This window comes from Orbicella franksi, chromosome 4 (genome assembly GCF_964199315.1).
Source record: "Orbicella franksi chromosome 4, jaOrbFran1.1, whole genome shotgun sequence".
Taxonomy (NCBI): domain Eukaryota; kingdom Metazoa; phylum Cnidaria; class Anthozoa; order Scleractinia; family Merulinidae; genus Orbicella; species Orbicella franksi.
This window is the reverse complement of record NC_138148.1, coordinates 29,829,904-29,853,996: the sequence shown is the minus strand read 5'-3', so window position 1 is coordinate 29,853,996 and position 24,093 is coordinate 29,829,904. Positions and strand designations below refer to the sequence as shown.

General features: G+C 37.6%; 2 protein-coding genes across 6 annotated transcripts in view; both read left to right on the top strand.

The window, feature by feature from the left end:
- Positions 1-3,559, top strand: part of LOC145483850 (polycystin-1-like protein 2) — a 38,850-nt gene extending 35,291 nt beyond the window's left edge. For all 5 annotated transcript variants that reach the window (XM_081462401.1, XM_081462400.1, XM_081462399.1 and 2 more), the window contains one exon: positions 517-3,559. In XM_081462401.1, coding sequence (XP_081318527.1) covers positions 517-2,144 — 1,628 coding nt within the window. In that variant the 3' untranslated portion in view covers positions 2,145-3,559. The remainder of the gene's footprint in view (positions 1-516) is intronic.
- A 2,719-nt stretch (positions 3,560-6,278) lies between these two features.
- Positions 6,279-23,646, top strand: LOC145483848 (retinoschisin-like). Its single transcript, XM_081462395.1, has 7 exons — positions 6,279-6,530; positions 7,054-7,103; positions 14,453-14,583; positions 18,525-18,880; positions 22,634-22,775; positions 23,055-23,170; positions 23,563-23,646. Exons 3-7 carry the CDS (start codon positions 14,499-14,501, stop codon positions 23,623-23,625), a joined length of 762 nt encoding a protein of 253 aa, XP_081318521.1. The 5' UTR covers positions 6,279-6,530; positions 7,054-7,103; positions 14,453-14,498; the 3' UTR covers positions 23,626-23,646.
- Positions 23,647-24,093: the final 447 nt, after the last annotated feature.

Below are 24,093 nucleotides of genomic sequence, written 5' to 3'. Positions count from 1 at the left end.
TCACTGGATTTTGTTGACTTTGATCTGATCCCCCAATCAATTGCTTACTTTGGCTGTTACCTACTCCCTAGAAAATTTGAGGAATTCAGAATATACTATATAGTGACTTTGTAAGCTATTTTTATGTTCAAGGGGAATTTTTAACCATTTAGATGAAAAGGCTCCTCTTTATCTCGAGCAACCATGAATATAGATGACCATGAAAACGTCGTTTACACGAGTATTGTCCGAAAAAGGTTGTTACTTATATAGCAGAATGTCGTTGAACATTACTCTTTTTGAAACCTATTTGTAACCCTTAAGGTTTTATCCAGAGCCTTGGGTTTTTAAAAATATCGACGAAAATCATGCCGTGAAGCGTTTTTCTATGTTGTTAGAAAATGAAAGCGGTGATCATTCGGTTTGTCAGCAGTCGGTGAGGGTAGGATGGGGCGGGGGGAGTAGAAAAGGGAATATTCCCTGATGACACAAAGGAAAGCCCTTCCTTAAATTTTAATTTGTTTGTCATATTTACAGCAAGCGTCTGTCCAGTGATAGAGAAAACGCCCCAATTGGGAGAATCGTTTACAAGATACATTCCTTCTTATTCATCGAAAAACGAATATAAGACACGGTACAATCTGCCCGAGTGGATTCCAGTGACAAACATGAGCCACAATCAGTCAGTGTTTGAATTGGAATGGATGTGTCCAAAGCCGTGGAGATACAGAACCCCGTGGGACTTAGACACGCTATCCTATGAAGGATATTACAGCACATACAATGGCGGTGGGTTCATAGCTGACTTGGGATATAATATCAAGTCTGCGTTAAAAGTCGTAAACGAACTTCAGGCAAATAACTGGATTGACCAATTTTCAGTGGCGGTTTTTATAGAATTTACTATCTTCAATCCCTCTAGTTCGTTATTCAGTGTGACAAAATGTCTTTACGAGCGATCTCCTACAGGAGGAGTGGCTTTTTCGAGAAGCGTAAATACACTAACGTTGTACCACACGTCGAACAACAACTTTCAAAAGTTTGTGGAAGTCTGCCAACTTCTCTTCATGGTAATCATTGTATTTTTCGCAATCGACGAAGCATACAAGATATACAGAAAGAAGAAAAAGTACTTCAGGGGTTTTTGGAACTGGGTCGAGCTGTTACAAATCCTGACCGCCTTCAGCTCTGTTGTTATTTACTTCTTAAAAGCTAAATACACGAGTTCGTTCGTGAAGAAAGTCCGGAACAATCCTTTCGAGACCTCAAGCGCGGATTACATTGTTCTTTGGTCGATGGTTGAAATTTATGTGCTATCATTCCTCATTTTTATCGTAACTATGAAGTTCCTTCGACTAATTCGCTTCAATCGCCACGTGTGCCAAATGATGGGAACTCTGGCTAGGGCGGCGCGCCCGCTCGTGTCGTACTCCGTGGTGTTTGTATCAGCAGTGCTGGCCTACACTCAGCTAGCATTTCTTCTACTCTCATCAACGATGGGACCATACTCATCGTTTTTCAACTCTCTGCGTGCCGTACTGCAAATGCTTTTGGGAGGAAAAATGTTCTTTTACGAGATCAAATCGGTGAATAGCTTGCTAGGGCCGTTGTTTGTGTTTCTTTACATGTTTACGATGATGTTCATTCTTTTAAACATGTTTCTCGCCATCTTGAACGAGTCCTACTGGGAAGTTGTCGATAGCCCCGAAAATGACTTTAACAATGCCGATTTGGGACACTTTATGATCGTTTACCTGAGAAGAAATGCAAGGCTGCTTGGAAGACGATTCGTAAAGTCCCTGAAAAAGCACTTTCAAGGGAGAATGTTCCCACGGAAACGCGGAAACAAGGAACTTGAGAAGTTGATCTCTAACGAAATCGAAAGAAAGGATAGCACCAAGAAACTCTGTCCCATTGCTTCGATGGAGTCACTTGCAGATGAAGAAGACGAAGACCCGCTGAAAAATACTGAGGAATGCGATGACCATGTATATCTAGATTCAGGAAACATTACTGTATCCCTCCTCTCAATAGACGAGTCGTACGAGTCAGAGGAAGACGAGTATCTCGAGAGGCTCCTGCAACATGTTAAGAGCGCGGCGCACAGCCCGGAATTTCGTCAGAATGTCCCACCTTTGCGTCCAATAGTAGAGACTATAGTATGACATACATAAGGGAAAACGTGAAGTAATGCATGTCCGGGCAGGACGACCCATTAAAAAGGGGAGGTGTGCTCGTCGGGTCATTTAAATTCGGTAGCACTTAGGATGCTACAACACGGAACTCCAGTGTTTTTACTGTCAAAGTATCTCAATGCTCTGGCAGGAAATCTTTAAAACTGCTCCATAGAACAAAGCACTCTGTGACCAAGTTTTTAATCGGCATTGACGTCGCTGTAGCTGTTTTTTGTGTTTCTGTTTATAATCGTATAAATCTTCTGACTAGCATCTCCTCCCCTTTAACATGGAAGGTTAAGGTAGGCGTAATTTTTCAATAGTAGCTGACAATTACTTTGGTAAACCACATGACTACGTGGCTTTTATACCTACAGTTAATTGCACCTTTGTGATACGCTTCTACCAGATATCAGACGCGTTTGGTCGAACTCCAATAAGCCAAAATACCCATCGTGAGACGAAACAAGCCTGATACACTGTCGAGTCGATCGTATTTAGATGGCGCAATCAAATATTTTCCCTACACAGATTCGGTCAAAAATGTAGCGATTTCAGGTCAGTGACGTGATATCACAGGAAATTATGACCGTAAGCAAGACTTCTGATTGGATATTCCAAACCCTTTTGTGATTTTTCACAAGATGGCACTTTGACATTTTTCTACATTATCAGTTTTCAATTTTTATTTTGTTTTGAATTTTTATATCCATGTGAGTGTCATGCTTCACCGAGAAGAACAATTTATTTCGTTTTGCTCATCCTAAATATTTATTCTAAGCCCTTCTTGCATTCTTCCAACATTTTCTATTTACTTTGTGAAGTTTGCACAAGGCTGGCCTTGTTGTGGAATTTGTAATGTAGTAAGCTCACTTTAACATTACCTAAGTAAGGTTATGAAGTAATCTGTAACTGCTATCTCTACCTAACCCTGACACCAACACGTTTTAAGTTTATTTTTGACCGGGTAAAGCTGTTTTCTTTTTTTATAAATGTGGTGTACCGTATATTAAAGATGATTTACAGTCCGTACTGCGCAGTCTCAGCACCCTAATGTTTATAAACATTATAAGATCTCACTCGATGGAATGCGAATCGATGTTATTCGTTACGAACCACATACCTTATCTTTGAGGCCTTTCAAATTCTTTTCAGTTCCAACAGCTTTATTGATTTTTACAGCTGCGAAGTTGTTTCATCAAGTGATAGGAGAAAGAACGAAGCATAAAGCTTCGACCGCTTCGCATCCACAATGGCGGTTGCTTTGAAACTTGAATTTGCTTCATGTAAGTAGCTGCGAAATGTTTACATTTTGTGATGTCTTACATGAAACAAAACAAAAAACGGAAACAAACTCTCGAGAGTGCGCAGTACGGATTGGAAATCATGTTTAAAAGAATCACTTAATCATATCGTCTTATTTAGCCAATATAAACTGCTTACAACATACGCATCAAGAAATATCCTTCGTGACCTCTCTAAATTGGCATACCCAAAAACCACTTTGTTTTACAATGGGAACACGAGTAGAGTTTCTTATAGAGCTCTGTTTTGTAACGTTCTTTCATGAAAGTGTTTCATTCTATACAGTGGCGTATCTCAGTGGTAGAGGCGGTGGTTACGAGGATGGGTACTTAAACTTCATCTCCCTAAAAAAGGTTTGACGTATTTGGACCTGCCGTTATCCCCATCTTATCTGTTCTTCCTCTTCCCTTGATCGATGAAAGAGAGGGCCCAATTACGCTTTGTTCTCATCCTTTCCGCTTTTGATAACTTCTGGTTTCGCCACTGATAGAAATTAGGAAAATTCTGTATTGGATTTTGATTTCTATTTAGTATATGCAAAGGCTGTATCAAGTGTTATCTTATATCTGCTTAGTTGTTGCAGTAGATGCCTTCAAGCTAGAATTTATGCCTAACAGTAGCGCCAGAGCTATGAGTATTAAATGAGGATAAAGTATAAAACGTTAATACGAGCTAAAGAAATAATCAGATCTTGATTAATTTAAGTTAAAGTACATAAACAATACATAAATAACAACATCTATTTGGGGTTATAAATCAGATATTTATTATGAAAAGTAGAATTATCCAATCTAGACTAACTAACTAATACATAAAAGACTGACAACCTCCATCCGGAGCGATTGTGTCCGCGGACGGTGTTTCCAGTGCCGAAAGCGGAAACAGACTTACTGGTAGAGAGCTCGAGGAAAACTCTGAGAGTCGACAAAAAAAGAGCTGGTTATTTAAACGAGGTTTGCAAAGCGTTTAAGAAATCGCTGGGCTACTTAGATTCAGTTGTAATAGTACAATTTCGCTGCTACCAGAAGTGTCTTTCGTACACTCAATTTCAGCCGTAAGCAATATCTAGTTGACACACAATATATCCGCGGAGAAATGTAGGGCTATCATGCTTCTTATCCAGTTTGCCATAGCTCGACAAAGCTTTCAAACGTCTAAAAAATTATGTAGGGTTAAGAACCTTGATAATCTGTTCAAAGTATTTAACTCTACCCAATAAAACCGTTTATTTGAGATGTGGCCTGAACGGAAAAAACATAAATGAATTTCAGAAAAATAAGGATACGTCATAGATATCCCTCAACCGACGTCATGTGACTTTTGAGATCATCAAAACATTTGATGGATTTACATTAGAATAATTATGCATGACAGGGTGCTCTCTTGCTGGCAAGTAGTAAAGTATTTACCCATATAAAAATATATGAATAAAAAATATATTGCTATTTTTTATCAAGTGACCACCAGTGTTTATGAGACCAGGGTAATTACCATGTACATGGGAAAACCGGAAATTCCAGTTGGAAAATCAAATGGTTCGCGCCATTCCGTTAGGGAAGCTTCAGAAAATATGGGCTATGATTTGAGGTGATGCTATTTTTCTGCTCTTTTAAGTCTCTCTAACTGATGTGGATATACTTTATAGCGATTCCTTCTCCCGTCGTCGCATTCAATTGTTTAGTCTTTATGCCTGAAATTTCCAACCGGATGGTTTTTGTAAATGGTAAGCACCCTTGACAACGGAACCATTTTACACACAATGTGCTCAGTCCACACCGTTCACTCAAAAAATACAGGCTGATGGTTGCCCGGGTGGCTCGACTCTGAGCAAGAGTATTAGAGAGCTTTACATTCATATTTCGGCTAGGGGGGAGGGGTTCTCCCAGAAACATTGGCCGGGGAAAGGGGAGGGGAGTTGCAGCGAGCTTCTGGAAACTCTTACCGTATTTCTGTCCTAAATTTGCGATTTTGCTTACCTTGTTTCGGAACCCACCCAAAATCCGATGCCTCATTTCAAACTTTACACTTCAATCAATACGCTTTCACTAGACCTTCCTTATAATCAGTTCTCCAGTCCTAACGGCCAATAATGTTTATATGCTTTCATTAAGACAGCCTCTAAAACTGTACAATGTACGATTTTGTCGTATTAATCATAATGACTATAATAATTTTCAAGAAGTGGCTTCGTCTAAAACATACCTGAATCAAGGACAGAGTGCAAAAACCACACCGTATTGATGTCAAGTATATATTCAGTAAATTGGAAAATTTACTGCGATGATCATTCTTCACTTTCACCATACCGTACTCAGACCAAAATGGCTAAATTCTATATCCTACTTTAACCCAAAACAACTCAAACACCGTACCCTTTGGCGACACGTGCACAATTACCTAGACACGTGGCCCATATAAGGGAGTATTCCGTCGGGTATTTTTGAAGCATTAATGGTTGTATTACTCTTCTGGCCCTGGTTGTTTGAAAGGTGTATAAAGCTATTCACTGGATAAATCACTATCCAGCGGATGGCGTGGCTGCTGGATAGCGTGGTTTGTTTTGTGAACACTTATCCGCTGGATAGCGATTTATCCGGTGAAAAGTGTTATTCAACCTTCGAACAACCGGGGCAAGATGTTATTTTAGACCGCGGCTCATGATAATGTGCTATAGTTTCGTTTTTTTTTTTTTTTTATTATCATAAGCAGCTCCAAAATTTGAATGATTTCAGTTGCAGACAAAACATGCAAACTGTATTTCCTGGGTTATATATTTATAGTTGAACCCTGAAGCAAAAAGGACAGGAATCAGTTGCTATCATTTGCAGACAAAACATGTAACCTGTATTTCCTGGGTTATATATTAATAGTTGAGCCCTAAAGCCACAAGGACAGGAAACAGTTGCGTCTGACGTCATCGAAAACTGCGGCGCGTGCTCATTTGGCTTTCCATGTGCTCTGCTTTCCCGTCGTCTTCCCGTTGCGAGCGTAAGTCGGTGCTGTTTCCCGTTGAGTCCACGACGTGACACTTTTTTGACAATTTTTTTCGTCGTAGTTCATCCGTCTTCAGAGGTAAGGGAAAATGTATTTGGGATGTTCTCATCCTTTTTTTGACGTTTTACAATTTCTTGCGAGCGCCGTAAAGACTGGTTTTCACTAGAGCATACGCACAAGCACAAGCATAAGTATAAGCACAAGTGAAAACAGCCGCGACATAAGCATAAGCATAAGCAGAAGCATAAGAAGAACGAACCCGCTTATTTTTCTTGTGCAGTTTTCACTACTAACCCGCTCGACATAAGCATAAGCATAAGCACAAGAAAAACGAACAGTTCTGTTTTTTCTTGGGCTTATGCTTATGCTTATGCCGAGCGCGTTACTAGTGAAAACTGCACAAGACAAATAAGTGGGTTCGTTCTTCTTATGTTTCTGCTTATGCTTATGATTATGTCGCGGCTGTTTTCACTTGTGCTTATGCTTATGCTCATGCTTATGCTTGTGCTTATGCTCTAGTAAAAACCAGCCTCAAGGATCGTTTTTGTCGTGCAGCACTCTAGTCAGTATTTAGCTTACGCTTATATATGCTTACCAACAGCAGATCAAGTCGATAAAGGACTCAGACGAGGATCAAACAACAAAGAAAAAGTAAGTTTAACTTGAATTTGTGTCGCCGTACAACATCGAAATGGTTGCATGTGGAAACTTTATAGAAAAGCCTCCAACACCCATAAAAAGGACTTCCTAAAATTCAGAACTAACCAACCCGAGGGCTACATCTTGAAGAGACGAAGAAATCTGGGTTCTACTGTAAGTTTCATCGGCTGGATTTACTGTCCGTTCACATACAGAAAACCTGTATCTGTAAAAATATAAGCGTCTAGCGTGCATTAGTTACGTTTGGCTTTAAGCTTTATTTTCTCTTAGTCGTCGACTATTGGATGTTAAATTTTTGGCTGTTTAGAAATGGAGTTATTTGGCTGATGAAGGCTATAATGTGACTCTACGAAAAATTTAGTTTTGTACCAAGTCATGAACATTATGCTAATTAAAAATGAATGCGTATATTCGTGGGTGACAAAAATCTATTCTGGGCACATTCACACCTTTGAGTTTATTTACACAGACCTTGTGTAAAATCTGCCTGGGTGTGCAGATGCAGAGCAAAAAATTGACATTATTGGGAAAATTTTCGCGCACTTCTAAGACTTTCACATGACTTGAACTTTCATTATCCTGCGTCAAGCCTCTCGTGCAAAAAGCGCATGGTTTTTGAGCTCGTTGACGACCAGGTGCAGCTCTATTGTTTATTAATTGGGTTGACGAGATCGCCGGACAGATAGCTCGCAGCGCGCAAGTAGCTTGCGTCAAGATGGTTATTCCACCAAAATGGTGACGTTTAGCACCGTGGAATAGCAGTTTTTAATTGCGTATTTCTATGTGTACAACTGACAATTTGACAGGTCAAAACGAATTTGAAAATAGTCCTTACATATCTATTGCTGGGGAAACTTGCTGGTGCCACTTTTTCTTCGTAAACGTTTTTTCTTAAACTTTCACGAGTTAGAAAACGCCGAATTATGAACTGCTAATGCCAATGTTTCTGCGCAGCGAAAAAGAGTCACGGCTGCTCTCGACTACTTTCAGTTAGGGCAAGCATCAATAAAAATTGCAACGAATACCACAGTGCAAAAATAATAGCGAGCCCGAAAAAAAAAAAAAAAAAGTTTAAAACAAGTACATGCATATAATATGCAGGCCGAGAACTTCACTTATTGGACATTACGCTAAACATCTTTTCAAGGAAAAAATAATATTTTAAAACATAGATAAACGCTTAATATAGGAACAGTAAACGTATTTTGAGTAAATAAATATTGTCACAAAAAATGTGCAAATAGTAACGACTTGCAGAAAACTGGAATACCGAAGAGAAACACTCACTTTGTTCTGTTTATTGGCGACATCACATCAACCTCGATTTTGTAATAATAAATTCTGTAAATAATAATCCATGATACAAACACGGAGTGATGAAAACAGTAGCAGAAACAGGGAAGAGAAAAAGAATATAAATATAAAATATTAACTTTCGAGAAGAAACTAATGAGCAACTGAACAGCGAAAGCCCAAGCTGATAACATCTTGACACTGTGAATATCGAAATGGTAATTAATGCAATTTCATTTCGCTTGGAGCAAGATTGCTATAAATAGCTTCGGGACTCATATGCTGCTGCATCTATAGCAGGAATACGCGTCAAATTATGAATTTGATTTGAAGAGCTTTAACTTCTTATTCTGCTTATAACTGGAGACAGTTATAACATTCTGTCTATCCCGGCGAGTGATATTCACATATCTTTGGAAATGTTTATACAGCGTAACAACCAAATAATTATTTATACCAAAACCTACATCGATTAAGGAAAGAAAAAAAGAAAAAAAAAAAAAGAAAAAAATGAGTCAGTGCTAAATTTCATACATCACTGAACATTAAATTGCTTGAACCACACTTATCAATTTTGGTTTGAAAACGGAGTATTCGAATCAAAATGGCATCCAAATCAGCTTTCTTTGACACTATCAATTTGGAATCGTTTTTGCTCGCGCACTAAAGCGTTACATGAAAAACGATATAGAATAAGAAAGTGTCTGTATTCAACATGCGTAGAGTACTTAAGCCAGCGATATAAAGGCTCTCGTGACGCCAGCGTTTACGAAAAGCGACGCAGTGATGATGTACTACAAAAGAGAAACAGCGTTTTCGAAACCATTAACCACCTAAAGAAATTTTTATTTTTCGGATCCCCTTGACCGAATACGATGAATTGCCGTGCGGGAAAGGCGACTTGGAAACATCTTAACATGATAACATTTTGAAGGAAAATTGACCCAGTAGCAATAAATTGTCTCCTTGATAACGAAGAAGGCATTTTCTTTTGGAAAACTAAGACCTTTTCCCTTCCAACATTACTGCGCAAGTCAGTTGAAATTAGTCGTCAGTATTTTCTTTGCTGCCGTTTTTGCGTAAACTAAATTAAATGGCAGTCTCGCTAAAAGCGGTCCACTCGATTTCGGGACCAAAAATAATTTTCCTTCATTTTTTGTCAGTGAAAAGGGTTTGACACACATATATATAAAAAAGCACTTTATTATTTTCCAATTCCTTATTTTTGCTTTGCTACGAGCCAAAATTGAATTTTGGTCGAACTGAGGTTGCCGACCGTGATGAGAAAGGCAAAATTCTCCGATTTTGTGAAGCGTGCTACGTCGCCTAAAATGCAGCTCACAGAATTTCGTTTTAATACGAATTTTAAGGTACACTCACTACTTTGACTGACGAAATATGGAAACTTTCCGAAAAATTCTAAGCTTACCAGCGAGGCTGGACGACTCCCTACTCCGATCACCTACTAAAATTTAGCCAAATTTGACGGGGAAAATCTCAGAAGTTGGGTCTAAATGAAGCCTAAAAAGCACATCACAGTAAATTTCATACCTTAATAAACCGTTCTATAAGTTCAAACCGGTGGGTATCTCCTTGGATTGTACACGAGAACAGATTAAAATCTGCCACAGTCAGTGTGTTTACATAGCTATCGCTCGTGTCAAAGCTCATATGCATAACCCTAGCACCCGGTGAAAATACATCTTCTTCCATTCAGGTTCGTTTGTTGACCTTCTGAGTAGTGGCAAATAGCTTCCTTTAATACTTGTGTACACTCTAGATCCATTTTTGAGGTGAAGGTTGCGTTAAAGTTGATCAATTCGTCGTCCTGACCCTTCAATAAATTCTGCCGCAGAGGGAGCACTAGGAGTAGAAGAAAATCGTAAGTTTTCATTTACCGTTTAATGGCAACTGAATCCTGTACTACTGCCAAGACTACTGGGAGCTTGACGGCTATATGCCCGAATTTGAAGAGCAACAACAACGAACACTTGCCGGTTGCATCGCTGGGAAATGAACCTGAATGAACACGACACGCTTGAATGGAACTATGTTTTGCGATGAATGATGAGCTTTACTTCTGTTTTATGCTTGATGCTTGTCTTTTAGTATCTTGCACAGCGCATAAAATAAACTTCGGGATCCGTTTATCGGACCGTTTATACAACGAAAGCTGCACCAGCTTCGTCAAAATGTCACACAAGTTGTAATGTAGGGTGCGTGACATGTTATGTTGAGTGTGTGACTATGAGCTCACGTACCGCAATGTATGCTAGGATTTGGTTTTGGAGAGTGAAAAACATGTGCTTGGAGATTATACCAAAAGTACGGAGTTTGTGCTTTAAGAAAACGTTGTTTTCGTCTGAGTTGAGCGTGTAACAGCAACGTGACCAATTACCCTGGAGGGGGGTACTCCCTTATATGGGCTATATAGGTATTTGTATGTGAGGCCCCAAAGGGTAGGGTTTTTCAGCCGTTTGGGTCATAAATAGGGTATCGATTTTGGTCATTTTGGTTATAAATTGGGCATGGCTTTAGCACTCTAGTCTTGAATTGGGTATGATTCTTAGCAGAAGCTACTTTTTCATCATTATCAATAAGACCTTCAACAAAGCCCTTCATAACGTATGCTTAGGGCAACTGTGTCAGCCGCATAGGTCATAAATAGGCTATCAAATGTTTGGTCAGGTCATAAATAGGGTAGCAAAAAACGCAAATTTTGGTCATAAAGAGGGTAAGGGGTTTGGGAAGTGGGCCGCACACCCCCACTCAACTTTTCTGGAAGTACCCCCCCTGGGCCAATTACCAGGGGCCGAGGGCAAATCCCCTACCCCGCGCGCGCCGATCATTAGATTTGGCAAGATCTTCTCATTTCAATATTGATAATGTAAAAGCCACCCATTAATTTTTTGGACTAGTGCAATCTTTTCTTTTCCATATTTCGTCAGTCAAAGTAGTGAGTGTACCTTAAAATTCGTATGAAAACGAAATTCCGTGAGCTGCATTTTAGGCAACGTAGCACGCTTCACAAAATCGGTGAATTTTGCCTTTCTCATCACGGTCGGCAACCTCAGTTCGACCAAAATTCAATTTTGGCTCGTAGCAAAGCAAAAATAAGGAATTGGAAAATAATAAAGTGCTTTTTTATATATTTATGTGTCAAACCCTTTTCACTGACAAAAAATGAAGGAAAATTATTTTTGGTCCCGAAATCGAGTGGACCGCTTTTAGCGAGACTGCCACTTAATAATTATGCAATGGAAATGAAAATTCTATATACCTTGGCTTTCTACCAGTTCAGTTTAGCGATCATACATGACGCACTCTACGATTTGCTCTTTTAACGTTTTTGCTGTTTGTTGTAGAAATTTCATCGATATAATACGGGTCTCCATGAAACTGGCAATTTTATGTGTTATTCCAAATGTTAGCCCCCATTAAAGATTAGAATATTGTTATTTTAAAGGGACACTGCCACCATTTTTAGCCGCATGATTTTGGAAATCTCAAAAACAATATCGATCGTTGAAAGCTGAACAATAATGGTTTTATTTTGTAGAGTAGTACTCGACAAATGATTAGAATCCATTAGAAAGTGAGGATGGCTAACGATGGCGAGGATGGAAACGAATTGCGATATTGATGTTTTGAAAAAGCGTCAGGCTGTCAGTTTTTTCGAAAGTTCAAGTTTGGCTCGAAAATCGCTGAAATTTTGAAAAAATGATGCTGCAGAGTGGACGTTCTTCAAGAAATTGCCTTTAATCATTTAGTTAGTGCTATTTTTAAATAGCTCTAACTAAATGAAATTCAAATTTTTAAATAGCTCTAACTAAATTTATTTTTAAATAGCTCTAACTAAATTTATTTTTAAATAGCTCTAACTAAATTTATGTAATAAGAACTTAAAAGTTCTTATTACATAAATTTAGGGATCGGACCATTTCGTCAATTTATAACAGTTTCAAGGAAATATATCGTGACTGTCTCTCTTTAAGATACTAATCGCGCTTTGTAGAGTCGAGAAATGAGTATTTGCCAAACTTTCCGTTTCATTTTGCAAATCTTTCTCGAACTATCGCAAAGAGGTATTAGAAAGTAAAAATAAGGTTACATTAAGGCATTTTATCACCATGTTTGAAGTATTCCTGACGTGTACAGGTCCCTTATCGCAGCACTTGGAATATTTCATGCTGATATAACTAGATTAGGAATATTTCCTTTGGCCAAAAGTGTATATAATATAGTTGGCTGGTTTGTGTTGCATGAGCAACGTATTCCATGCACCACACGGAGTTTATTTTCCTCCCAAAGACATATACATGTACTGCTTTTAGTTGTATAGTGTATAAGGAATTTGTCAACGAGTTCTTTCAACTAGTAATTCGTAAAAGGCTTTATCTGTTTCTCGCAGTGTATTTTCACTCTTCGTAGATTTGTCTTTCCCTCCGGCTATTTGGCAAAAAAAAATGAAAACCTATCTAACAGGAACTTTTGCAGGTAAATTGACCGCGTGAAAACAAGAAAATTTAGTTTCAAAATCGAATCAATTCACGGTAGGAATTTTGTAAATATTTCAAGTCTTCAATTATTGCATTATATCCACGGGTATACATTGGAAATTTTAAGAAAAGAAAATGAAGAGATGATCCCTACCGATGGTTATCTATTAAATCTACATTTGGTCCTGTTTGCGTCAGTCGTTTCGCCATCCACGAAGAAGACTTATCTTGTGCGTTTATTTGTCATAACACATACCATTGCCCTTTTGCTCCGTGCTACAACACTTAAAAAATTCAAATTTGTACTTCTGAGGTATCCAGGCAAAGTGAATATTCATGTTTCAATACTGAATATTGGTTTTTATTAACTGGTATCTTACTAGAAGGGTTTGGAAACAAGTTGCTGAACTGATATGCACTGATATACCTCTTTGTCACCGCACGCCTGGTGTGTAAGGTGACATATTTCTCCTCTTTCATACGATGACAACAACTTGAAAAACTATATCCGTGAAAGTAATCCGATTCTTGAAAGCGCGGAGCCAGTCCACCTGTAGCATTGGAATATTATAATAACTTGCTTTTCTTGTCAGGAACAAAAGCAAAACGGGGAAATGGGCCTCTTTGGAACTGGGTATTATGTAATCTGCTCTGCTTTAAATTTTACACTTGAATCAAAATTGTAGTCGCTGCCATAACATTCTACATTGAGCAGTAGCAAAAGAAATAATGGCGATTTCGCAATTTGGCATTGTATCGGGAACACTATTGAGCCCTGTTTTAAAGTTTTCTCAAGCAGCCTGAAGAATACAGTCACCTTTTTCCCTGAAATCCGTGTCCACTTTGGTTCTTGGAATAACGTTTCGATATCCGTTTTACATTACGCAATTTTTTACTAGCGCCTCAAACGGTTACTAAAATGGCATTTTAGTGTATGCCTCTATGACTTTATTTCACCATTTGCTTACAGCTGAGTCTTGTCAAGTGTACTTCCTGTCGAGTCTATTAAAGGGCGAGAGGTCAGAGGAGGACTTAAGAAACTAGGGAGGCCTCCTGGCTTAGTCCGTCGTCGGAAAGGTTCTTTTCATTTTGCTTAAGAAAGGAAAAGAGCTATGTGTAGTAATTAAGTCAATTTTGTTTTTGCCTCTTAAGGACATCTTTCATTTGGTAAATAAGAAATGGTCAGTTCAGTTTATCTGTGTAAGATCAAGAAAGTATCCCTCTATAGAAGGCTGTTTTATTTAATTTTGACGATGTTTCTGCTGACCTGTACACAACATGTTCATCTACCGAGTAATATTACGGTTAGTCACTCATGGAGACAGCGAAAGGAGACATTATGCCATTATTATCACAGAGTAGGAAAATGCTTAACGTATTCATAAACGTATAGTTCTCACATACAACAATAGAAAGAATTCAGAAATGGCTTTGTCTTAGAAAGGGTGGTGGGTTTCACTTCCTTCTATGCAAAGTTCGTTGCCACTTGTAATTAATCCTTGGATAATTAATTGCTTTTTCCTATACATGTTTGCTTTTAATACACAGGTAGAGAACGGAGAATACTTCTCTGTTTGCTAATAATCCTTGAAAGATGGGATTTGTTGCTGTTGCTGTTGAGATTTCACTGATATTGCTGTTAACAGTTTTCTGTGGAGTCAAATGTTACGACTTGCTAGGTTAGTCACTTTACATTTGTTTTTTGTCATCCCTTTAACCTTAATAGAAATTAAAATGCTAATGACGTAGACCTTAAAGAAGTGATTTATAGAAATTATTTTCGAATTCTTAGAAGTGAACGCATGGTTACATTAGATAGCGTTTTATAACATGGCTTAAAATGAAAGATTTTCCGCTCAAATGACTAAACAAATAATAAGAAATCAAAGGACACAAATATTACTGTGTTTTCTTAGTCTCATTGGAGTCGTTGTTTTGACCAAATAAGCTTAAAATATTGTTTACCTTTCATAGATCACACAAAGATAATTTCCGGAAATTTATGTAAACTGACTTAAATCATGTTTGCAAACATCCATTAACAGATTGTGATTGCTTGTCCTTGGGTATAAAAACAAATCATTAATAACGACCTCAGCCATTTGTGGTCAAGTGCTTTGAAATCGAAGCATTTCTTTTCCACTTGACTGTAAATTAGAACAGTCTAGAAATATGTTATCAGCACTTTTGTAAATCAATCTCAGCTTCAGATTGTGATCAAGACCTTAAAGTGTATGAACTCCATGTGGGCTTCGTTGCCCTTTTCCTAAGTTAAAGACTTCTCGACATAACGCATAAGATAACCAGAAATTAAATAGCATGCTAGTTTATAGACCCAGATTTTTCTCGTGCCGAACCGTCGGTTTGGACGCTCTATATGATGAAACGATATTTTTTCCCGGGTTCAAAAAATGCGTTTAACGATTTGTGTTTAATTAAGTGCGCAAGTTTTCATGCAACATAAATTGTAAAATCGAATACAACTGATTGTTTTTAAAAAGCTCTGGTATACACGTATAGAAAGATTTGATTTGAGAACGTCACATGTTTGCATGATAGTTTGGCTTCACAAGTAGGCAGTGCAGGGGTATAATTATGACATTGGACATCTGTTTCTCTGAGGAAATTGTTTTTTCTCTAGCTTTGTCAAAACCTACGATGCGATTTGCAGTATTCTGGCGTTTTCTTATTTAAATCTTATCAGTTTCTATAACTTAGAATTTTTTGTATTTACATGCAAAAACAGCGGAAAATCGATTCAAGGTCGTCGTTCGTTTAGTTGGGCATCGAAGATCATCATTGATATGATCACATTGCTTTACCTGAGTATACATCAGACCTCCGTTTCTCAAGGATTTCATCGCGAGCTTTGCTTCCGGAAAACTGCTCTGAGCTGTTTTGTTTACTGTTTTCTTAACCCTGGGCAGCAGAAATTTTGCCCTTAAGAGTAATTTTTTCGAAATACTTCAAAATTGTGCTAGGATGAAATTGCATCCTATGCCGAAATAGTCAATTCAAATCAGTTAGCGGCTTAGAGCTGCAACTGCAGAAAAAGCACCTACGTACATTTACGGTGCATTCTATCAGTCTCTTTAACTTTTCTGTTATTCCTAGTAATTATTGTTCGTAAAGAGTCAATGTTGCAGTGAATTGTAATTATGGTTGCATTACAAATGTACATATTTTTATCATGACATTTTATGTAGCAGGGGAACATTGGTTAATATACGCTTTATTTGGATTAGGCGAACTGAAGAACGGATCTCACTAGCCTTACTGTGATGTAACTGATTTAAAGTAGATTGGTGGCTACTTCACTTGGGCTATAGGGCACGAGTAACGCGAACCAAAAGTTCACTTTAGCAAAAAAGGTATATCCCTTGGACGAGAAGTAGCTCGCAAGTACTAACCATACTGCTTTGGAAGCGGCTGGAAATATGAGCTTTAAAGACTGTTTAGAGTAGTCATCTTAAGAATTTATGATTAAAATCATTTTATGAAGGACTATCTGTTATTGACATAATGAATGTATGAAATACATTTGCATATTTAATATTCGCTGTTAACGATCTCTGAGTATTATTTCCTTCCTGTTTTCGTGTCAGTGTTGCTTTTCAACCGTTTTGAAGTAAGACACATGTTCAGTTTTCGGAAATGTGAAGACAGCCGACGCAATGGATGAGCCATTCTCATATCAGTTTCATCAAATGTCCTATTGCGATGAATAATTTCAATATCCTCTTTCTTTTATAATTTTTGTACTGAAAATGTTGCTATTTTTGTGATGGTATCTACTCTTGTGAAATCAAGCACGTTTCAATAGAACATTTTACTACCTCCCTCCTCCCTAGTAATTGGAAAAACGCGTGACCTTGGGTAACCTTCGTCACAACGGGTAATACACGGTTGTTTTTATAGTTGTAGACTGAATCCAATATTTACCTTCATAAGATAGTTTATATTTATTTATTTATTTATTTATTTATTTATTTATCTATTTAGTTCTTCATTTATTTATTTTTATTTATTTTCAAAATGAAGAAAGGTAAACCTTATCAGGGAAATTCATATTAGCAAAAAGTCAAGGTAGGTTCGATAGCGCATTCAATGAGAATCTCTCCTATTCCTTTTGATATTACTCCTAACCTGACTAATCTCTCAGCTTGAGAAAGACTCGTGTCAATTATTAAAGATATCTATGTTGAAAGTGAAAAAATGAAAAGAAAAAAAAAAACCTAAAATAATGCAGGCGATATGTGTATTCATATACATTTACAAACGTCAGTCGTGGTGTGGAGTGCCAAATTTAAATTACCAAGTTATTAAGCTTTCTGTGTTAATCAAAAAATTAGTAGTAAACTTACAGCTTTCTACGTTGGTCACATCATGGTCACATCTAACTTGCAACTTAATATCTTGGCGTCCAGGTTATTGCTGCAATTTTTTTGAAACATCAGACTTGCACCGGACCACCGCCAGGCTTTGAATTCATTCACACAGTGGCGCATTTCTGATTATGAAATATAATTATGTACACAGAACAGTTCGATTCCATTCAGTAGTCTAAAGAATATATCTTCGTTTACAAAGTTGGTGTGATAAATTTAAATTTTGGAACAAAGTTCTATAAGAGTCGCCCCGATATCCGCCCTTTTGCTCTGCTTCTTGACATTTCTAGATGGAAAATGTTTCAAAGTTGGGGTTGGAGTCTTAATATTAAACAGGTGTATATTTTTTCGAGTCAGACTTACTCGTCGTCAATCAATCAAAACGAAAACAAGATATGAAAGTTGCAATCTTTCATCGCATAATTTCAAATTTTCCTGATTTTGCCAAAATGTACTGTTTAAACTTTTTCCTTCGTGACTTTTCAGAGGTGGTTGTTTTAGAGCATTCTAAGCTCATGCAGCTATTTAATAACATACCGTCGACGAACGCCAGCGAAGGACAATGGCCCCATCCTACCGTCAAACCTACAATCTATAGGAGTGAAAGAAACTTGGAAATTAAAATTGCGTCGTCTTATTGAATAACAGAAGCTCGTGCAAACAAAGTTTTTAGCTCAAAAAGAAGCGTGGTCAAAAAGCTATGAACGACTTTCGCGGCAGGTGTAAACGACCGTTCGACGCTTTCGAAACTGTGTGGCATTTGAAATCACCTCTGGCAACATTAAACCCACTTCTGCTGTTTTATACTAGGTTTGCAGTATCTTTTTCACATGACCGGCAAATGACGAAGTTTCCTCTACAGACAAGTTGCTATTGACAACGGGAAGTGATTTTCCACCAATTAAATATCTTCTATTATAATGAAGTTTTTTCCTTTCATGAAAATAGCAAGACATCTCACCAGGTTTCGGCAGACTATGTGCGTCTTCGAGATAGCGACTATAAACTTGAAAGTTGTAAGATGAGACTAGTTCTCCTTTGCAATTTGTTGGTGTCATTCGTATTAGCAAAAGTTCGACATAGGCCAATCGGGATACCAGAAATAATCGGTAAGATGAGTTCTAAAGTGATTCTAAAAACCGTAAAGTTTCTGCCTCAAATTTCATAGAGTAGGTTTCGACCAAAGCCATATTAAAACTTGAGTCCCGTGCTTGTAATTTTCCTCCCTCCAGTTAATTGTAGATCTCCGCTTGGAATGGAATCCGGTGCTATACCAGACAGTGATCTAAGTGCTTCACCATCTTTTGACGGAGATCTCAACACTTATGGACCTCAGAGAGCAAGGCTTAACCTGAAACGGCGGCCTTACTACGGATATCGCGCAGAACAAAGATCACGAAGCGATGGTTCTGCTGAGTCCAACGAGACTTGGATCATGGTCAAGTTACGAAACGAGACTGTGATAACGGGTGTTGCTACTCAAGGATATGGTGTCACAGAAGCCCAGGAGTGGGTCACTAAGTACACATTGATGTATTCAACTGGAAACGAGTTTTTTCCCTTCAGAGAGAGAAGCGGAAATATCAAGGTAAGCTAATACTTGTATTTTGTTGTTTTGTTGTTAGGTTCGTCCTAATTTATCCAACAAGTGTCCTGATTAAAGTAAAAAACCGAGCGAAAGGTCGTTGAATTTTTAGATTTAAGTTAGCAGTAAACCTAGGTAGTCTTTAGTATTTTATTGATAAGCCAATATTTTCCTATTATCTCATCAGTGGCATTTTATCTAAGCATAAATGAGCTGTCTTTCATTGTTACTTTTTTGCCATCCATCTTCCAGAATCTTCAAGCAATCAAAAATGTCTGCATTGCTCAGATTGAAGTGTTTATTTAAAAGATGTTTAGACTTCTTTGATCGTTAAATCAAGGTTTTGTTCAAATTTTCATGAATTTTACGTTTTCATCTCACTGTTTTTAATGACATTTAAAATTTGTCGGTGGATTAAAGTATGTTGAAGAGCAAGAGTTTCGAGCGAATGATAACTGGCAGACGTCAAAAACTGCAATTTCATGACAGCATACCTCCTTCATCTTTCCTTGTTTTCAAATGCAAATTTTAACAATTGTGTTTTAATCAGCACCCCATGTCTTTTTTTCCTTTTCAAATACAAATTTCCACAATTATGCTTTGACTGCCAGTGCAAATAAAGAGATATATTAATGGAGAAAAAGAACATAAAAATAATTCATTCTGGTAGTTTTAGCAACGCGGTATCAGGGCTTATTTGACATCACGATTAATCGCTAATAATGCACGATAATAAAAGTATTATCGCAAAATTTGGAATTCATTTATTTACGCAATTTTTCATTTCCACTTTAATCTAGCCGGTGAGTTTTGGCGTCAATAATTTGTGCCTTTTCCCATTATTAAGCAAGCCATAGCTAATAATGCCCAACAGGAGCCTGAAAACTTCTTTTTTAATTGTTATTGTTTCTTATGCCGATTTTTGTAAAAAATGGTTTTCCAAATGAAGCTTCATGAAATGATCGTCGTTTGTATTTAATTTATAGTCTGAGTCAGAAAGTTAATGATTACTGGTGTAACTGACTTGGATTCATTGTAAGGCCGCAGATTCAGTGTGCATCTGAACACGATGGTTTATTAACTTCAACTGATGCTGACTAAAGGAGGAGATTCATCTACAAGAGGCTTAATTTCACAATTTCCGATATTCGAGAGCCCTAAAAATCAACTCGTGAATAAAGGAATAACTTGGGACATTAAGGGTAGGTTAGCCCAGCATAGCGATCATTTGACGCACCGTCAAAGATGCAGACGCATTTGCATTTGTCAAAGAGACTGATCTTTCTACTGAAAAAAAAACCTTGGTAAATTTAGCTTCGGGTTAAATATCTTGACATCAACTGATGAGGAACAGTTTTATGTGCTGTTTTACGTTCGGTTCCCCGCCATAAGCATCATCTGCATCTGCCAAGGATGCAGATGTATTTGTCATTGATGCTGATCTTAATAATGAAAAAACCTCTGTAATTCAGCTTCGGGTTTTTAATTTTGATATCTACTGACGAGGAACAATTTTAAGTTTAGTTTTAGTTCATGTTCCCCCACATTGTCATCATATGACTCATCGCCAAAGATGTAGATGCATTTGGATTGGTCATCGATGCTGATCTTTTTAATGAAAAAAACCTTTGTCAATTAATCCAGCTTCTGGTTAAATATAATCTTGACAAACAATAAAGAGAAAACGGTTTACATTCAGTTTCACTTTAGGTTCCCCAACCTACAATAGCCACCTACACCGCCAAAAATTAGAATGCATTTGCATTTGTCAAAGAGGCTGATCTTTATAAAGGATAAAGTAAATTCAGCTTGATGTTGATAATCGTGCTATCCACTGGTGAGAAACAGTTTTACATTTAGTTCTATGCTAGGTTCCCCAACATAGTCATCATTTGACGGATCGCCAACGATGCACTTGACAAAGAGGCTGATCTTTATAATGAAAAATAAAATAACTTTGGTAAATTTAGCCTCGGGTTAAATGTCTTGACATCAACTGATGAGGAACAGTTCAGTGCTACGTAGCCATCATCCTACTTGGTGCCAAAAGATGCAGTTGCATTTGAAATTGATGCTGATCTTTATAATGAAAAAAAAAAAAAAAAAAACCTTTGTTAATTTAGCTTGAGGTTGATAATCTTGATATCAACTAGTAAGAAACAGTTTTACATTCAGTTTTACGTCTGCTGCACAGAAGATGAGGATGCATTTGCATTTGTCATTGACGCTTATCTTTATAATGGGAAGAAACCTTTGTTAACAACTGATGAGCAGCTTGAGGTTGATGATCTTGATTTTACGTCCAGCATTACTTATGGTTACTTTAGCTAGGTTCCCCATCATCTTGCACACCGCCAAAAGTGCGAATGCATTCGCACTTGTCATTGAGGCTTATCTTTATAACGAGAAATGCCGTTTTTTTTATTCACCCTCTAGTTTATAATCTTGGCAGCAGCTGATGAACAGCAGTTTCAATTTAAGCTTAGGGTTTCTTAAGGGGATTTAACCCCCTGCCGTTTGCTGAGAAAGCAAGAGTGCTGCACACCCAACGGAAAAACGTTTAATACCAGACGGTGTAATCATATAGTTGCTCCTCATCGTTTATCACTTTAGACATGGTTGCAATTGCATTGTTAGCCTAAACTCCGTAGAAGCGATTGCGTATATTTTTAGTTTGAATTACCTAGGGCTATAACTTTGGTAGTAAGTGCTGAGAAACGGTTAAAAGGTCAAGTGCTTCCATTCATTAGCCCTTGCTGATGAAAAAAGGTTTGCAGTTGAATTAAACCCAAGCGTTCCTTTGATTATGTTGCTATGTTTAAGACCGTTTACGGACTAAGATATATTGTCCTCCTGTGCTATCAAACCCCACTTTCTAATGTGACCGTTTCGAAGATACTGGATCAATGCGGAAGTCATGATTTTCATCATAAATGTCACACTACTCCTTCTGTGGGCGGTGGAGGCTTAGGGTATCAACAAGTGTCTTGCTCCTCACGTGGGTCTCGCTCTGATAAATCAATCAATGGGTCGAAATAATATCTACTAGGAATAATAGCAATATTGTTCAGAAAGTCCGGAAAGTACAATAAAACAATTCCAATTTAGCTCAAATATAACAAGCCTTTTTCTATAGAGCATGACTTGTCTCTAGCAAGTCGGCTATAAAGTATATGCTCTGCAAGTCCTAAAGATGCAAAGCCACAGTTGTCATTATTTTGCTCTCAGAAGACTGCTTTGCTTTATCCCACTTTAAATTAAAAAAAAACATTTGCCACTATTGTCATGCCGTTAAAATCGCTTTAAGAGGTGTGTAAGCCATGGAAGCTAAATGTTTCTCAAGTTCACGGTTGAAAATGAGTTTCGATTGTTGCTCTGATCTATCTTGAAAGCTATCATAAAATTACTGAAACAAATAAATGAAACTTTTTCCATTCTAAGAGGATGGCATTTTGAAGCATTTCTCTTACCTTAAAACAAACCAGAATGAATTTCTGAGTGTTCAGGCATTCTTTGAATACATTTGCAGGCAACTTTATTCCCGCCAGAACTGACCTGTGACAGCAGACCGGCTTTTATCACGTCGTTTATAACGTTAAAATAACGGGCAAGAGTCAGTAGATGATGATGCAAGCTGAACAAAACTCACCGCGTTTTATATGCTATATTTTATTATGAAAATATTGAAGTAACAATAATAGAAAACAAGAAGTGAATCTCAATTTAATTTTAAAAGTTGATTTTTTGTGTTTAAAGGAATTCAGAGGAAATGTCGACAGTAATGGAGTTGAGCACCACAACGTTCCACTTCCTGTTCTAACATCAAGGGTTATGGTAGTGCCGCTGACCTGGAATAATAATGCGGGCTTGCGAATGGAACTTTATGGATGTGCACCTGGTAAGCACATGTATTTCTTTACTTAAAATAACTAATACTTTCATGCCAACTAGTTATAAGTCGTACTACGACACTAAAAATGAAAAATACAATTTTTCCTGTTAAAAATATTAGTGTACGAAATTACCATAACTGTGAAATTAAAGCCGGGCAGTAAATTACTAAACTTAATCCTTAAAAACTAAGCCATAAAAGTCTTGTATCCCTCGGCCAGTTTTTTTATATATAGTTTCAGATTCCCGTGTTTTACATTGTTTACTTATCCATCCAAATCTACAGGTTACTACTTTCTGGCGAGGCTCAAAATAGCTGATCATGGTGCATTTTTCACTCTTGCGTTTGCGGATGAATTAAGTGAAGATTACCAAACCTGGTCAGCTGACATCACAGACGAGGTAAAGGGATTTTGATTTTGGGTTTATTGGTTGTAGCATAAAGTATTAGGCTCTCACCTGAGGGGATGGTATTCCATCACATGATACTCAGCATTATTTCCCAACAATTCTTCGATAGCCGTTCATTCATCTGAATGAAACTAGGAAGGACCATGTGAATGGTGCAGTGAGAAAACGGCACTACGGGGCCATTGGGCTGGAATACCGAATTCTGAAACTGTCAAAACTACAAAACGAAATTGGAATTGCAATGATCATGATAATGATATAACTTGGCATAAAAAGGGTACATGTTCCTTTTTTCGCTTGCCTGGTGATATTGTTTAATGCTCTTTAGGACGTCAGTCAAGACTGCCGGTGAAAACGGCTAATAAATTTTACCTTCCCATTAGGTTCAACGCCTCATCGGAAATGTTCCAGGATTCCTTCAAGTGAAATTGCGACGTTTTCGGTAAGTAAGCCTTGTATTGAATGGAGTTGTGTACTCGTGAAACTCGTACAATGTAAAAAACGCTCGGTACAATGTAAATAACGTAGTGGCGTGGAAAAAAAGAACATCTTCCTATTTTACCTGTATTCAGTTCAAAAATAGGTGGTTAAAGTTCCTTTACTGAGAAAGATGTTTTAGGTGATCTTTCTTTTGCTACTTGAAATGTCTTCCACTTGCAGAAGCTTTGTAGTTCGCTCAGCCCCTTGAAATTGAAAACCAAAAGTTATATCCATATGTCCTTTCTCCAGGAAACTGAAATTAGATTTCCATTCCCTCTTTCCTTTGTAAAACGATCTGTTGCTTGCTACAAGTAATAAGATCAGTTTTTAAAGTATTGATGATTTACTGTTTGCTGTATCAGATTGAGTAGGGATTCTGTCGGACCATTAGTGTTAGCTGAGGTTGAGATACATTGCATTAAAGAGGCCGCTCG

Bases quoted from the DNA above. Each gene is read 5' to 3' on its own strand.
- LOC145483848 (XM_081462395.1), top strand. From the start codon at position 14,499: ATGGGATTTGTTGCTGTTGCTGTTGAGATTTCACTGATATTGCTGTTA. The intron at 14,584-18,524 runs GTTAGTCACTTT...TCCTCCCTCCAG, and splicing joins CAAATGTTACGACTTGCTAG to TTAATTGTAGATCTCCGCTT. The intron at 23,171-23,562 runs GTAAAGGGATTT...CCTTCCCATTAG, and splicing joins CAGCTGACATCACAGACGAG to GTTCAACGCCTCATCGGAAA.